Source organism: Bombyx mandarina, chromosome A1, assembly GCF_030267445.1.
Source record: "Bombyx mandarina strain Sakado chromosome A1, ASM3026744v2".
Lineage (NCBI taxonomy): Eukaryota > Metazoa > Arthropoda > Insecta > Lepidoptera > Bombycidae > Bombyx > Bombyx mandarina.
Genome location: NC_143234.1, coordinates 2,751,396 through 2,768,675, shown reverse-complemented (window position 1 = coordinate 2,768,675; position 17,280 = coordinate 2,751,396). Strand labels below are relative to the sequence as shown.

General features: G+C 37.1%; 1 protein-coding gene across 1 annotated transcript; it reads left to right on the top strand.

Annotated features, from left to right (window-relative positions):
* The first annotated feature begins 3,255 nt into the window (after positions 1-3,255).
* LOC149499463 (uncharacterized) lies at positions 3,256-8,356 on the top strand. The gene is made up of 3 exons (XM_089739745.1): positions 3,256-3,276; positions 5,664-6,456; positions 6,723-8,356. Exons 1-3 carry the CDS (start codon positions 3,256-3,258, stop codon positions 6,755-6,757), a joined length of 849 nt encoding a protein of 282 aa, XP_089595871.1. The 3' UTR covers positions 6,758-8,356.
* Positions 8,357-17,280: the final 8,924 nt, after the last annotated feature.

Below are 17,280 nucleotides of genomic sequence, written 5' to 3'. Positions count from 1 at the left end.
ACTTTGAGCTGACGGACCAACCTTACTGTGAGTGTCCACGTTTCGGCTCCGTAAGTCATTACCGGCAGGACGAACTGGTTAAAAACTTTCGTTTTCAGGCACTGTTGTATGTGCAATGAAAAGACTCCACGCAGTTTGCCGAACGCCGCCCAGCCCAGTTTGGATCCTTCTCTTGACTTCCCTCTCCAAGCTGTGTTTACCCATCTGCAGCGTCTGCCCGAGGTATAAATATTCATCAACAGCTTCAAGCGGGCAGCCCTTTACGACAATCGGACCCGGGCTAATGTAACCATTGAACATCACTTTGGTTTTATCCATGTTCATCCGTAGTCCAATTCGTCGTGAAGAATCTGCTAAGCCGTTCAGCATCTGCTGCAGATCTTGCAACGATTCCGCCATGAGAACTATGTCATCTGCAAACCGCAAGTGTGAGATGTACTGGCCATTAATGTTTATGCCCATCTTTTTCCAGTTCAGCGTCTTAAACATATCTTCCAATGCGTTAGTAAACAGTTTCGGGGAAATGACATCCCCCTGTCTCACTCCCCTACGCCCCCTACGCCTTAACTCCAGGTGGGCTCACAGCCCACCTGGTGTTAAGTGGTTACCGGAGCCCATAGACATCTACAACGTAAATGCGCCACCCACCTTGAGATATAGGTTCTAAGGTCTCAAGTATAGTTACAACGGCAGCCCCACCCTTCAAACCGAAACGCATTACTACTTCACGGCAGAAATAGGCAAGGTGGTGGTACCGACCCGCGCGGACTCACAAGAAGTCCTACCACCAGTAATTACGCAAATAATAATTTTGCGGGTTTTATTTTTATTACACGACTAGCTGACCCGGCAGACTTCATAGCGTCTCAATCGATAAATAAAAGACCTAAACTTTTGTATAAAATAAACTTAAAACAAATAAAACGAATTGACTTCCACGGTGAAGGAATAACATCGTGTAATTTATGAAAATGAAGCCCGCGATATTATAATTTGCGTAAATACTGGTGGTAGGATCTCTTGTGAGTCCGCACGGGTGGGTATTTACGTAGTAGATGTCTATGAGCTCTTGGAACCATTTAAGACCGGGTGGGCCGTGAGCTTGTCCACCTACCACTATGCATTAAAAAAAAACATTGACATTGACGTTTTATGAATTTGACAACTGACAGGCTGAATGATCTAATGGGTGACATTGACATTCGGATAGGTCGACTATGTAATTTACGATTTGTTGCATGTGTTATGTTATGCCCCTCACACTAGTACCTAAGTCATATATCAATTTTCATAAACACATAATGTACTCTAACTCTTAGTTCTTAAGTTCTAAATCATTGTTACTATATAACATACTTATTACCTCATGTTACTAAATCATATGTATATTGTTTACTTTACATCAGATCTTCATTTGGAATTAGAACATTAGTTAATATTGTATTCTTTTCACATTGGTAAAATTCCGTCATTTACTAATTGTGTCCTTACGGATTCTAAATATGTTTACCGATAAGGTTCATAGTCTAAATGACTCATTTACTAATTGTTTAGTAAATATTATTCATGTATAAATTCTCTTTCTCCTTGAAACTAAGGAGTTAGTCATCAATCTTCAAACTTATAACATCGTAACTCTGTCCGTGTAACATCAGATTTTTGTAAAGGATAAATAAATTCAGTGTGTATTAAAATAAAGTTTTTTTTTAAAAACTACAAAACCGCTCACCGCGTAACACATGTAAATTAAAAAAAAAAGATATTTATATAAGTATATTCAGAAAATCGATTTTAAATCATGTAAATAAGAAGACATCGTACAATTCTAGTGGGATTGTCGGATATTGTTTCCAAGCAATTTCAGGGGCGAACCAAACAGCTTTAAGTTTGAGAGGCCTAAAGAATAAGACTTTCAGTATACTCTTATCGAGTGATGCGACTATGCCGATGTTCGAATCTCGCAGAAATATACCAATTGTTCTAAAGAAATACGAACTTTATGGAACAAGTTCATGAAAGACTTTCATGATCAAGTTGTAGCTTAAAAAATACTGGTGGTAACGTATTGTGAACTCGCTCTGACAGGGATCATCACCATTTTGACGATTTCTGCCGCGAAGCAGTCATGTTTTGTTTTATAGCTTATGCGGGTGAACGAGCTCAGAGCCCACCTGGTGTTAAGTGGAGTGGAGCCCATAGACATCCACAGCGTAAATGCGCCACCCACCTTGAGATATAAGTTCTAAGGTCTCAAGTATAGTTACAACGGCTGCCTCACCCTTCAAACCGAAACGCATTACTGCTTCACGGCAGAAATAGGCAGGGTGGTGGTGACTCACATGAGGTCCTACTACCAGTAATTACACAAATTATAATTTTGCGGGTTTGATTTTTATTACAAGATGTTATTCGTTCACAGTGGAAGACAATCGTGAACATTTCTTGAGTACGTGTTTCATTAGAAAAATTGTGGTCCAATTATTCACGCTCTCCAGCTCGCGTTCAGCCAACAACCGATAAACGTTAACGGTCATCTGGTGTAGTGGTAAGTGACATGGTCACTAGATAAGGGTCGCGGGCTCGAATCCCGCCAAGGGAAGATATTTGTATGATAAATATAAAATGTCTTTTCCAGGGTTATAGATGTATATTGAATATATGTATGTGTATAATAAGAATCTTACATTTATTTCCGTTATCTGGTACCTATAACACAAGTTCTTTACGAACTTAGCACGGGACCAGTTAACGTGGAGTGATCGTTAGTAAATATATATTATATTTATTTAAAAAAATATATCCAATTTTCTGTACATTTCACTTGTGTTCACGATCGCCCCATACACGATAAAGCCGTATCCACATTCGTGCAGCCTCTGTGTGCCGTTGCAATAAATCACGTTGCTAACGCAGGCGCCACTTAACACACGTCCGTGATCATCCCCCGGCGGCTCTCCGCAATAAAGACACGGCTATACTGAAAAAAAAAAAGAACACACGTATTACACAGCTAATTTCTTACTCTGTTACGCGGTCGAGTTAATTTGCAAGATTAATCTGTTGTTCGTGGTCTAGGGGAGAGTTTTTGGACGGGCTGTTTTTTTGTGTTTTAGCGTTTTATGGAGATTCTTAGTTGATTTCGCTGTGGGGCAGAAAATGTGGAATAAATAAGGAAATGCGTACGATTTTAATTAGTGCTCTTCTATTAGCTTCCTTGTAGTAACTTGTACTGTACATATAATAAGACTAACGCGTATGTATCTTTGGAGAACACAGGTGAGCCCATTCACTCAAATTTTTTTTTAATTGCTTAGATGGGTGGACGAGCTCGTAGCCCACCTGGTGTTGAGTGGTAACTTGAGCTATAGACATCTACAGCGTAAATGCGCCACCCATCTTGAGATATAAGTTCTAAGGTCTCAGTATAGTTGCAACGGCTGCCCCGTCCTTCAAACCGAAACGCATTACCGCTTTACGGCAGAAATAAGCAGGGTGTTGGTACCTACCCGTGCGGACTCACAAGAGGTCCTACCACCAGTAAAAAATAAATCAAATGTAATGTGTACTGTGTGCGTAATAAAAGGCGCACCATATAAAAAGTGTCCGCTATGACATGGCCAATTAAGATGGCGCCACTGTAGCAAGTGGAATGATTTTTAATACAACGCCAAAAACTACCACACTTCACTTCAATCCAGCACATTCAAATCTGTTTAAAACTGCTATATTCATGTCATTTCCACTACACTAGTGCTATTTCCATGAATCTTCGTACAATAGCTTACTGTCTATAGGAAGACAATTTTTCAACTCTTGCCCTATACAAGATGGCTATATCTTTATCTTTAACCTCAATAAAGTTACGTTTATTTGCAAAGAGATTACTAAATACTAGTAGGTACTGTGACAACGACTTGTTGTTAGATCAGATTGATATTATCTTTCTGGTATTCGGTATTTTTCCGCTTTTTTAAGTATGACAATTATCTTCTTAAGACGCCATTGTAGCCAGTATCGATTTATAAAAATATCTTCAATTCTTAATTCACAAGAAAGAAAGAAAGAAATCATTTATTCGCCAAGCATAGTGAAAATGAGTTATTACATAAGTTAAAAGCAGCGTGTATGCTTTGTCATTATTTGACATGCAAATTTTAGTGCATTGTAAGATATTATAATATTACTAGCTGACCCGGCAAACGTTGTGTTGCCTTAAATAAGATTTCTAGGGAAATTCTACTGTAGAAATAAAAACCTCACTCATTTAACCACATAATACCTCATTATAAACAAAAAAATATATCCAAAAAATTAAAATAAAAAATAAATGTTTGGGGTGGACAACCCTTTTCACTTAGGGGTATGAAAAATAGACAGTACCTAGCCGATTCTCAGACCTACTGAACATACTATTGATACACAAATAAAACCAACAAAACATGGCTGAAAAATGTATAGTATTGTATAGCTCTCAAATATATTAAGTGTATAATCTATGATGTATAGTGAGTAAGTAAGACAGGAGACCGGCTTCGTCCCCATCCCTACTACGTGATGTTTGCTGGATCAGTGGTGACACCTGGTGGGGATAGCTGATCGATTGATAGTTGATCAGTAGTCGACCGGCGAGCGCGGGAGATCAAATTCAATTTAAAAAAAATCATAATTAAAGGAACTTGAAATTATAAACTCTGAATAAGAATTTATCGTACTACAATTATAATATTTGATTGCCATCTTGCAATCTTATTGCGGATGGAAAAATAGGGGTTGATCGTATAAGAGTGAAAATTGAGAGTAATATGATTTTTTTTATTTTAAGTCATGATAAAACTAAATAAAAAACTTGCCAAAAAAATTAATGTTTATAATTAACAAAAAATAGGGGTTGATCATAGAGGGATGAAAAATTGAGAGTAACATCAGATTTTTTATTTTAATTCATGACAAAATAAAAATAAAAATGAAAATCTTGCCAAAAAAATTAAAGTTTATAATTAACAAATAAAAAATAGGGGTTGATCGTAGAGGGGTGAAAATTTCAGAGTAATATGATTTTTTTTATTCTACGTCATGACAAAAAAAAACAAAAATCTCGCAAAAAAAATTAAAGTTTTTAATTAGCAAATAAAAAATAAGGGTTGATCGTAGAAAGGTGAATGTTCACCCTGTTTTTTCCAACTCCTAAAACCGTCACTAGAGAGCGCTGTAATACGCAAATCCGTTGTCATGATACCCTTGTCATAAGTGACACTGTATCCTAGATTATTGATTTTTTACTTTAATATACAAGTTTTTCTAATCCAAGTTTATTTTCATAATCATCCCTCGGAAAGCCGAACATGGTCCAATACGAGCCGGATAAGAAAACAACTAATGATAAACAACAATTTTAAGTGCAAAGAATGTTACAAACCGTAATTAACACAAAACTATTTCGTTGCTAAGTACTAGTGAATGTGAAGAATGGGCCCGGACAGTTATATTAAAAAACCGATATTCAAAATAAGATATTTAAGGCAAAGATTAATTTCAAAAAGTCACCTGCGTCTAGAATAACAAGGGAATATATCGAAACGAGATTGCAATTATTGGAACAACACTGGTTAGTTTGAAGAAAATCACCAGAATGTTATATTGGGATGCGAAAATAACGAATATAGCTATTAAACAAAAGGTACAATAACAAACGTTACATCGCGAACAGCATTCTGGCCAGGCTGGTGGGCCAAAGGGCTTTATCTTCAGAGTCATCCAACGGTGTTAAACAAATACTCGATACGACAAATGATTGCTTGCACGCTTTATCTAACCTTGGTATACCTGTATCGACATGGGACATCCTGATTATATATCTCATCACAATAAAATTGGATAATGAATCCCAGAAACAATGGGAACAAAAACTAAGCGAACAGGCTGATCGATTGCCTACACTAAGCGAGTTCCAATCATTCCTGGAATCAAGATATCGAGCACTCGAGTTTTTAGAACCAAACCAAAGAAGAGAGTTTAGAGGCAAAGATGCAGCGGATAAACCGAAGGTGTTCAGCGTGACGACGTCTGTATCCTGCCCATTCTGTTCGGGACATCACTTGCTTTATCAATGCAAGAAATTTGTACAAGAAGCCATCGGGAATCGCCGGGACTTCATCCAGAAGAGAAAACTGTGTTTCAATTGCTTCGGAGCTAACCATTCGGTAACACAGTGCAAACGACGCACGGCTTGTCGGTGCTGTGGCCAACGTCATCACTCGCTGCTGCACCAGGAAGGCGGCACTCACAATCCGACCCTGGCGGGCCCTAGTCAGCCCGCTAATCAACAGCGGGAGCCAGCACAAGAACCGCAGGCGGCGGATCACGTGGAGCGTGTTGTCAGCCATTTTTCTAACAGTGAAATGAGATCAAGTAGTCAAGTAATGTTAGCTACCGCATTAGTTAATGTATCCAGCAAGGGTATGTATCACACACTTAGGACATTGTTGGATCAGGGCTCTCAAGCCTCGTTTATTAGTGAACACGCAGTTCAACTTTTGCAGCTTTGAAGGTTGCCAGTTCGAAGTACCATATCTGGTTTAGGAGGAGAAAAATCTAGTATTTCAGTAAAACATATGGTTCAATATAAAGTACAGTCCACATATAACTCTTTTAGCTATCCCGTTCAAGCCTATGTTTTAAACTGCCTAACATCCACTCTTCCTTCACAGCAAATTCAATTACAGGATTGGCCGGAATTGTTGCAATTGCAGATGGCTGATCCAGGATATGGTACACCAAGCAATATAGATCTTCTACTGGGCGCTGATGTGTATGGTCAGGTTTTGTCAGAAGGCATATTGAGAAATCCACCTGGAACCTTGACAGCTCAAAATACACAGCTGGGATGGATCCTGTCGGGACGAGTTTAAGTTAGTGGGGATACTCCTTACATTATTAGCGCACATACCCATGACAACTCAATCAATGATTTGCTGCGTCAGTTCTGGGAGATTGAAACTGACTAGCATCATCCACTTTTATCCAAGGAAGAAGAATCCTGTGAAAGATACTTTGAATCCACTACAACTAGGGACAGTTTGGGTCGTTATGTTGTAGGTCTTCCTTTTCGCGACAACAATCCACTTGCTCAAGAAGAAACTTGAAAATAATCCATTCTTGAAGCAAGAATAATCCAAGGTAATAAATGTAGCCACCTGGCTATGAATCATATAGAAGTAATTAATGACAAACAAGAAGCTGCTAAGCCAGGATGCGTTTATCTACCTCATCATGCAGTTGGTTGTTCGCGAGGACAAAAGTACAACGAAGGTCGGCGTTGTTTTCGACGCTTCGTGTAAGGGTACCAGCGGCAAGTCATTGAACAATGATTTATTGGTAGGTCCAAGGCTTCAACCAGAGTTACGACACATAATTATGAAATGGCGTACTTATCCTATATGTTTCGCAGCGGACATAGTTAAGATGTATCGAATGGTCAAGGTCGTACCAGAGCATACTGACTTCCAGATAATGTCACAAGGGTACTATCAAATGTAAGAAATCTAAAATTGTAAGACCAGTCTCCAAACTTTGCATTTTGCCTATCGCTTTTAAACATTACTTACCTGAATAACTGTAGATATTTCATGCAATGTATGTAATTTAAATGTATCTTTGGATGCATCAGCTATTAAGTATTTTGTTATTGTTTAGTTGTAAGTAAGTACGAACTGTTTAAAAGCAACCCTTGACTGAACTTTGTCGTTATTATGGTTTCTTTAATGTGTAAGTTTATATTTAGTTCATGTTGAGCAGTTCTTTATTGATTACTATTAGGTTAAGATGTTACGGTTTCATGGAGATGTTAATTGTACATGTAAAATTTGATGGCCTCATTGTTGGCTATGAACTTTTGTAGTTCATGGTGGGCGGAATGTTCACGCTGTTTTTTCCAACTCCTAAAACCGTCACTAGAGAGCGCTGTAATACGCAAATCCGTTGTCATGATACCCTTGTCATAAGTGACACTGTATCCTAGATTATTGATTTTTTACTTTAATATACAAGTTTTTCTAATCCAAGTTTATTTTCATAATCATCCCTCGGAAAGCCGAACAGTGAAAATTGAGGATTGTATGTATTTTTGTATGTTGTATCATAAAAAAATAGAAATTAAAAATTTTGTCTAAAAAATAAATAAAAAAATTTAGGGGTGGACTACCCCTAACATTTAGGGGGATGAAAAATAGATGTTGGCCGATTCTCATAGATACCGGATAAGCACAAAAAATTTCATCAAAATCGGTCAAGCCGTTTCGGAGGAGTATGGCAACGAAAACTGTGACACGAGAATTTTATATATTAGATATAATTTACCGTTCATTCATCCTTAATTCGACTAATAATTAAAAAATCCATTTATTTTCAATGTCGCCCCCTAAGAAAATCATTTATGTGATAATAATTTTCACTAATAAGATACAAAATATATCATAATATATCACACACACGAATATTCTGTTGTATGAAAAATATATGGAGCAAAATGTGATGAAGTTGATTTATTTGAGAAGGTAATAAATTCTCACGAAATAAGAAGAAGGAAATGAGGTAATATGGTGGTTAGGTATTTAATGAGACTTTTAATAAAACCCTTGCGACGTTATGTCCGGCGGTTTTGTTTAATTTTCCTACACTTGTACCTACACTTTCAAGGTGCTACCGTTGTTGGAAACTGAAGAAACTTTAAATTAAAATATAATTCACAGCTTCGCTGGTCGCGTTTCTGCCTGAAATATAAACGGGATCCGCGAGATATAAACATCTACCCGTTTGCACGGTGATTCTCTGGTTTGACCAAACTATGCAATAAAAATGAATATAACTCAACATTATAGGGTCTATATAATCACTGATTTCTTTGTAGTTCATCACTTCGATAAAGCGGCACGACACGAGAACCCTCATCGTGGCCGCCGGTAACTACATTCCCGACCCTGCGGAAAGAATGGAAAGCAGTCGACGTTGCCCCAAACACGTCATTTCGGATCCTACCGATCCACTAACGGTGCTTTTAGGTACCTCAAGCACCGGTCACCGTTCTCGTCGAACCCGTCGCTTGTGACGAAGGGCTCGACGAGTAAATTAACCATCAGACACAGCCATCTGAGTTTCTCGCCGGATCTTCTCAGCGGGTCGCGTTTCCGATCCGGTGGTAGATTCTGCGAAGCACGGCTCTTGCTGGGGTCCGTGTTAGCAACGTCGTCAGGTTTGAGCCCCGCGAGCTCACCTACTAGTTAAGGTTCCGCTGATATAGCCTCTGAAGGCTATCTATCAGCTTAGGTAGGAAAAAAAAATGTAGTTCATAATATTATTATGAGTAACAGTCAATGTGTATGTCGATGAATATCTAGTGTGGCATCTTGCAAACTCGTACGAGATGGACTGCTATTACCTATTGAAGGCTTTTTTATTGTTTAGATGGGTGGACGAGCTCACAGCCCACTTGGTGTTAAGTGGTTACCGGAGCCCATAAACATCTACAATGTAAATGCGCCAACCACCTTGAGATATAAGTTCTAAGGTCCCAGTATAGTTACAACGGCTGCCTCGCCCTTCAAGTCGAAACGCATTACTGCTTCACGGCAGAAATAGGCGGGGTACCTTACCCGTGCGGACTCACAAGAGGTCCTACCACTAGTGTAAGGTCCACCTCGACTATCTAAATGAACGAAAGCATTTATCTTATCGCGGACTACGATAATGCTATAGACTAGACTGGTTTAAAAGATTGTCTCTTAGCGAATTAATCGTCTTGTCATCACCGCCGACCGTTACGACAGTAACAATGACAGGCCTTATAAATACTCAAAAGCAATCCGTAAGCGCTTTTGAAAATTGAAAACATTGGTTCTTCTACCGGACCATAGATGTCAGCAAACATGCATTCAAATCAAATGATGTTCTTTAGAGACAGATCGTATGTGTTGTAATACGGTAATTAGAAAGAGCTAAAACATCAAATTTAATCCTTGAAGCTTCTGAAAAATGCCGAAGCCCGTATGGTCAGCCTATTTTTGTAAAGCACTCTATATTAATTGTGGCATGTACCTAATATTACTACAAGAAAATGTAAACTATTTAATTCAAGTCAATATAGTTCAAGTCAATATAGTAATATATTTTATCTATAATTCTACTATTATTGCTACATTTTTAGGTTGCGATATATCTTTAAAAGGAAATACAATATAATTCATTAAACTAATAATACTTCTGATATTTTTAATTTGAAATTATCACTACTGCTATTCGACAGCAGATGGCGCTACTCCGCACAATTTCCAATAGGACATGCGTCGCTTTGAATTTGAAAAAATAACCTCGAATATTTTCCATTTGAAAAGCACTGACCCAAATCCAATAAGAGCCGGTACGAACGCGCTACAAAAAACAAAAGGGGAAAAAAAGTCCCTCGTACCCATCTCACTTACGAGCCAATGAAGCGAGCAAATAAGCGAAAAATCCGCTACGTTGTGGAAAAAAAGATAAAATGAAACAAAAAAAAAAGGACGAACGCGGGAGGAATGCGTCACTCGCTGATGTTCAGTCGCGCGCGGTGTAATTGCAAAAGGTCGGGAAAAAATACTGGCTTTTGTAGCTTGATGGTGACCAGAGGGTTCCGTGACGATGGTTTTTGCTTTTGCAAAACAACGACCCGAACAAACTCCGGAAATTTATTAGCGCTTAGAGTTTTGAAGTAAATGAATATACCAAAATACTAGAGGTATTTTGAAGGTTTTTTACAAGCGAACGCTTAGCACATCATAGAACATACCAAAACTTTTATTATACTCAAGAGCCTAAAGAAAACATATTGTTAAAATTAAAAGTAATTCTGTGTGAAAAAAGTTGTGGTGTCGTGGGACACCAGGTAGGAACGAAGTTCCTTCGGCTAACGTAGAATCGACACAATTTGCAAAAAAAAATCGTGCTTAATTTTATGTAGGTTTTCTTGATTTTTCTCTTAAATTTTGCTGATTAGTTTTTATTTAAGTATAGGAAAGTATTTAGGAAATTCAGTATTTTAGTAAATAATAAATTACGTAGAATAAAAATAAAATCGTAATTCAAATTATCAATTAAAATAACAAAATATGTCTCTTTATTTTTGTTTGACAACATAAAATTACATAGAAATAGAAATAATTACAAAATAGAGAGAGAAGGGATGAGAGAACGAAAAGAAAGAGGGAGAAAGAGAAAGGTATTATACACTACTCGCTTGTGTATGCGACTGTCGCGCCTGCGCACGTCTCATTTAACGGTTTTATTCCACGCACTTTTTTCCACGGATTTTTTCTTACGGTTTTACTATCACATTTTTTTCAGTTCGGTCGCGCAGCAAAATCCCTGTCCCCTCCAAGCCTGCCGTAAGGAACTGCGTACCAAAAAGGTCCGTTTCAATTTATGACTAATTTTAAGATAAAATTTGAAGATAAAAATCAAACCAGCAAAATTATAATTTGCGTAATCACTGGTGGTAGGACCTCTTGAGAGTCCGCACGGGTAGGTACCACCACCTCGCCTATTTCCGCCGTGAAGCAGTAATGCGTTTCGGTTCGAAGGGTAGGGTAGCCGTTGTAACTATAATGAGACCTTAGAACTTATATCTCGAGGTGGGTGGCGCACTTACGTTGTAGATGTCTATGGGCTCCAGTAACCACTTAACTGCAGATGGGCTGTGAGCACGTCCATTCATCTAAGCAACAAAAAAAAAAGTAAAATCGTACTTAACTTCAGTAATAAAAATACCCATTCTTCTTTACTCTTTAAAATGTTAAAAATTAGATTACCTATATAAAAAAAAAGCATGAAAATATTACGTTCATACTTTAGCTTTGAAGTTTAGGTAAGGTTCGTTCACAGAGAGAACCCTAAAGACTGCGAATCCATTTAAAAAGAGCCACGGACGTGAAAACCATTGATATAGTCAGTAGCCGGCACCGACGCGCGCTACGATTGAGGGATTACATTCAATACCTGCTGTTTATTTTGATAGCACGATTTTTACGTTTTCATTTATTTGTTACTGTCACTCCTGTTTTGTTTTGATGTTCGATCGTGGCATTGTTTTATGCAAATAAAGGAGTCAGTCACTTCAGTCAGTCATTCGTGACGCCTTCAGTGTATTAATCTAATCGCCAAATAGACAGCTATGAAAATCATTTTAAATTACCACAGGCTTGCACTAGGTAGGACCTCTTGTGAGTCCGCACGTGTAGGTACCACCGCCCCGTCTATTTCTGCCGTGAAGCAGTAATGCGTTTCGGTTTGAAGGGTGGGGCAGCCGTTGTAACTATACTGAGACCTTAGAATATATAACTCAAGGTGGGTGGCGCATTTACATTGCAGATGTCTATAGGCTCTAGTGACCACTTAATACCAGGTGGGCTGTGAGCTCGTCCACCAATCTAAGCAATAAAAAAAAAGATTTACCAAAAAATAGAAAGACATTAAAAAAAGAGGTGTTGTCGGTAATAAATCCAGTCTCATTGAATTTAAACAATAATTGGTATTATGGTAAGCGTTAGTTACTGCTTAGTTTGCAATTAGGTTTATTTTGTCTTAAGTGGAATATAACTGAGTGTGTTTTGACAATCTAGCCAAAGCTCATATTGAAGGAAAACGTTGTGTCCAATTGGAGACATGAAAACGAACCAATTCGGGGTAAATTTTGACTTACTGCGATGTTCTTTTCTTATACATAGAGAAATTAAGTTATGGTCCCTCTGTTGACAATCAGTAACATTAGTCTAGAAAAGTCGCAGCCTCATTACCGTCACCCATGAAGACTAGAAAGCAATATTATCAAGTTTTTAAACAGGAATGTATCGACGGACACTTGACTGATGTGTTTGATATTGTCATACTAAATACTGACGAATTAAAGAATTGTAGTCTGTTTTCAATAATTGTTTGTGTGAGTCAAAAAAAAACAACTTTTTTAGAGTTTTTATAATAAAATATCTTAGCATCTAATTTGATTTAATAGCTTCTACATTTAAGTAAAATTGTAAATTTGTTTCACTTAATTTATGCTATTCGATAAAAGATGGCGCTTACACTTCGTATTTGAAAACATTTGTACGAACATTCTTAAAAATACGTTCTAAAAAATTTTTTTTTAAAGTTATAGAAATATATTTTTGTGTAGATTCTTTTTATAAAAATTAATAATTAGATAGATAAGACCAAACTTCGTTGCTGTTATTACTATTTGACGATAGATGTCGCTGTAACTGCTGAAACCAAACTAACAGGGAAAACCGAACAAAGCTTCATGGTCGATTTGCATGCTATCCATTGTAGTAATCGGTATAAATAAGTAATGAGATAAATTAAACTTTCTTTTACTGATGAAAAATTTAATTTTTTTTTCTACAAAAGTTTTTTTTTTTAAGATTGAATGATTACTGGTGGCCCGGAGGCCTCTTCATCTTAACCAGGACAGGTGGGCGAGCAAAGGCTGATTGAGTGAGATTTGCTAACAGCTGCCCGAGCGCCTCCAAAGGAGACCTAACAACTCAAGAACAGTAGCTTCTCGAATGAATTTACTACCGGATGGGAATCGCGACCCGCTGAGAAGACCCGGCGAGAAACTCAGCGGGCTGATGCATGGGTTAGGTTGCACGTCGACCTCTTTGTCGAGTTCGACGAGTACGGTTACCAGGGTCCCTAAGCCTGCTCCTAGTGTTGGAGCTGAAGGCGTCTAATGCAAAGGTTATTGGATCTAAAAAGATTGTATTGGACCGAGAGTGCGTACGGGTTGATAACACTGATAATGTACTCGTATTTCTACCGGGATACGTTCTAACCTAAATAGCGGTATCGTCATTGTTCTAATATTAAAGAGACCTTGACCTCGTGTTTCAAGGGAGCCGTATTACCATTCGGGAAGAAAATAGACATCAGCGACTAAGCTCAATCTGCTTATAATTATCCAATAGGAGGATATGAGTGCAAGCCATTTGCGGAAAAAAAGCTATCTATACTAATATATAAATCTACAGTGGTTTTTACAGATGTTCCGTTATAACTACTGAACCGTGCATCCGATTGACTTGAAACTTGGTATCCATGTAGAAAATACATGTACTTAATGGATAGATTAATATTTATATGAGTGTTGGACTCCCTAATAATAATGACAATAAATAATAATGTTAATTTTAAATGCCCAGCGAAGCGGGCGAATACAGTTAGTATCTTCTAAAGATAGTTCATAACTATTAAAATATATAACAATAGTTTTCATAATACCATCACACAGCTCAACATCGGTATGGAGATCATTTCGTTTCTAAATCTTAAGATGTTTACGAGAAATGCGATCGCGTCTTTCAAAGACTGACATTACAAGTCCATAGACAACGTTGGGTCTGCGCTATTATATTCCACTAGTGGTCCCCGCAGTAGTCGAAATTCGACTATAATTAATTGAAATTAAAAGTTATTTTTTTATTTATTATTATGGTTATATTGTCAAACACTATTATAGTTCTATAGTAGTAATACAGATATTTATATATTCTATATAATACAGAATAATAATAAAGACAAACAATATTAATCTATTCTCAATTTGACCACATACTTTAAACAATAACAAAAGTTTCACAATTGACAATACACAAAGAGTACATTTATACGTCAAAAACATGGTAGTGTGTGTAATGTTTTCTTTATTGATTTAATGTATTTTTTATGCATAATTTAAAAAAATATATTAGCATCCTGCACTTCTTCTCTATATTCTCTATGAGTGTGGAAAATTTCAGACTCCTCCGTCCGCGCAATTTTCGTAAAAAGGGGTACAAAGTTTTTGCGTCACGTATTAATATATAGATATAACCAGGCCATAAGGCATTAAATACAAAAATAATAATAATAATACACAATCTAATGAGCTTACACGTACTTAATTAGAAAACAAGCTCAGCCGAGTACACAACCGAAAAATTGAGTCGCCGGCCCGTCGGTCTGGAACTAAGTTGGGAGCAGACAGTTCACAAAAACAAATTAAATTTAATACCTGCCTGCAATCGCTTTATATGGGAAGGTATGAACCAGTAAGGATGCTTTCACACACCTCTCACAGTGTATCCATTGCGTTTTATCTGCCTATAGACCAGCCTTTCCCAGAGTCAGCGATAAGGCCCCCTTGAGGGCGCTACAGACGTAAAGGGCAAGAGTCCCAGAAAAAAAAAAGTGCGTGCGTACAAAGTACACATGTCAGAAGTGAAACTTTTTTGGCGAACTAATTTATAAGCCTTGCTTATCTATACTAATATTATAAAGAGGAAAGATTTGTTTGTTTGTTTGTTTCGAATAGGCTTCCAAACTACTGAACCGATTTGAAAAATTCTTTCACTGTTTAGGAGCTACAGTATTTCCGAGTGACATAGGTTATAATATTTTTTGAAAAAAGTTAGGGATCCTTACTAAAACTCCAATAATGTAACCCAAGGTGTAAAAAATCACCTAAAATATTCTTTACATCGCGTGCCCTGCGAAAAAAAGTTAGGGATCCTTACTAAAACTCCAATAATGTAACCCAAGGTGTAAAAAAATCATGTAAAAAAATCTATACTTCTTACATCTATACTATATAATCTATACTAATATTATAAAGAGGAAAGATTTGTTTGTTTGTTTGTTTCGAATAGGCTCCGAAACTACTGGACCGATTTGAAAAATTATTTTTCCATTAGAAGCCGACATTGTACCTGATGAACATAGGCTCCTTTTTTTATTATTTTTTTTATTTTTTTTTTGGTTTCATGTGTCTTTTAATGTTTCCGAAGCGAAGCGAGGGCGGGTCGCTAGTATTTATATAAATCTAAAACTTTAGATTTCCGAGACTTAGAGGAAGGGAAAAAGGAAGATATGTTCCCGCCAAAAGTTTGTCAAATGTCAATCTCAAACCTCAGTGTTGACAGTCACATTATGTTTAGATTTCTAAATTGTAAATGACTAATATTTTGCCAATTGAATTGACTAATTTAATTTCATGCTATTTGATTAATGTTCCAAATTCTTTTCATTTCATTTCAATTCCTATTAACATTTTTCACAAAAAAATTATAAAATATTAGACTGTACGGTATGATACATTTGCCTTTCCAGTTGAAAAAATACAACAACTACTACTACTGACATTTGACAAGTACTTAATTTCAATAGTAGTTTGATGTCACTTCCGTTGCATACCTGCATGACGTTCTATAAAAATTTTACCCTCATGCGCCTAAAAAAGTTTCACTTCAAAAGGGGGCGTTGTGTAGAGGCTTGGGAGGCGATTTGTAATTTCATCTAGGAGGGCTATTATACACTGACTGAGGTCTCGCTATAGTGGTTTTTAAATAGGTGAAAAAATAAATGAGGGCGCTAAAAATAATTTATCCTCAAAGTGGGTAGTAGACAAAATAAGTTTGGGAACACCTGCTATAGACCATAGGAGTCAGATGCCGATGGAAATCGAATTATCGCCTTCAACTAACACAGTCTAAGTAATGTCTTCATCTTCTTAGTCAGACACTCTTGACGTAAAGTAACACGCAATCTATACTTAATATTATAAAACTGAAGAGTTTGTTTGTTTGAACGCGCTAATCTCAGGAACTACTCCGAGTCCGAGGTCCGATTTGAAAATTTCTTTCAGAGTTAGATAGCCCATTTATTGAGGAAGGCTATATAACTTCACACTAAGACCAATACAAGCGGAGCACCAATAAAGAATGTTGGTTTTTTTCCTTTTGAGAGCTTCCGCTGCGTGCGCTTCGGTAACGGTTAAAGATTCGCTAAAATAATATAATATATTACAGAATTGTTCCCGTTAAAAAGATCTAAAAAAAAAGGTCCGCGACAGCATAATATGTCTATATGTTAACATTGGCTCACTATAACGTTTTTTATGCTAACCAAATTTGTTCTAAAATAAAGCATTATTTTTGAACTATTCCACGCGGACGAAGTCGCGGGCAAAAGCTAGTGTAATATAAATAAATATAAATAAAAACAGATGACGTCTGGATGATGATGTTCTCTTTATGGGCAAACGTGCGTCCAGCCTATGTGATGGTGAGTGATTACCATCGCCCATGGACATCGGCAACAATTAAAGTTTTAGTAATAGGAATCGACATAATTACTTCACTGCGCCGCGTAGGACACCGGTGACCTACATGACAGTTAGCGTGCTAACTAATAAATATTTGTTTTAAAAAATTTATCCGTTTT

Coding starts and splice junctions, on each gene's coding strand:
- LOC149499463 (XM_089739745.1), top strand. CDS start 3,256: ATGTATCTTTGGAGAACACAG. Junction 3,277..5,663: donor TGTATCTTTGGAGAACACAG/GTGAGCCCATTC, acceptor TAACGAATATAG/CTATTAAACAAAAGGTACAA. Junction 6,457..6,722: donor AGTTAATGTATCCAGCAAGG/GTATGTATCACA, acceptor ATTCAATTACAG/GATTGGCCGGAATTGTTGCA.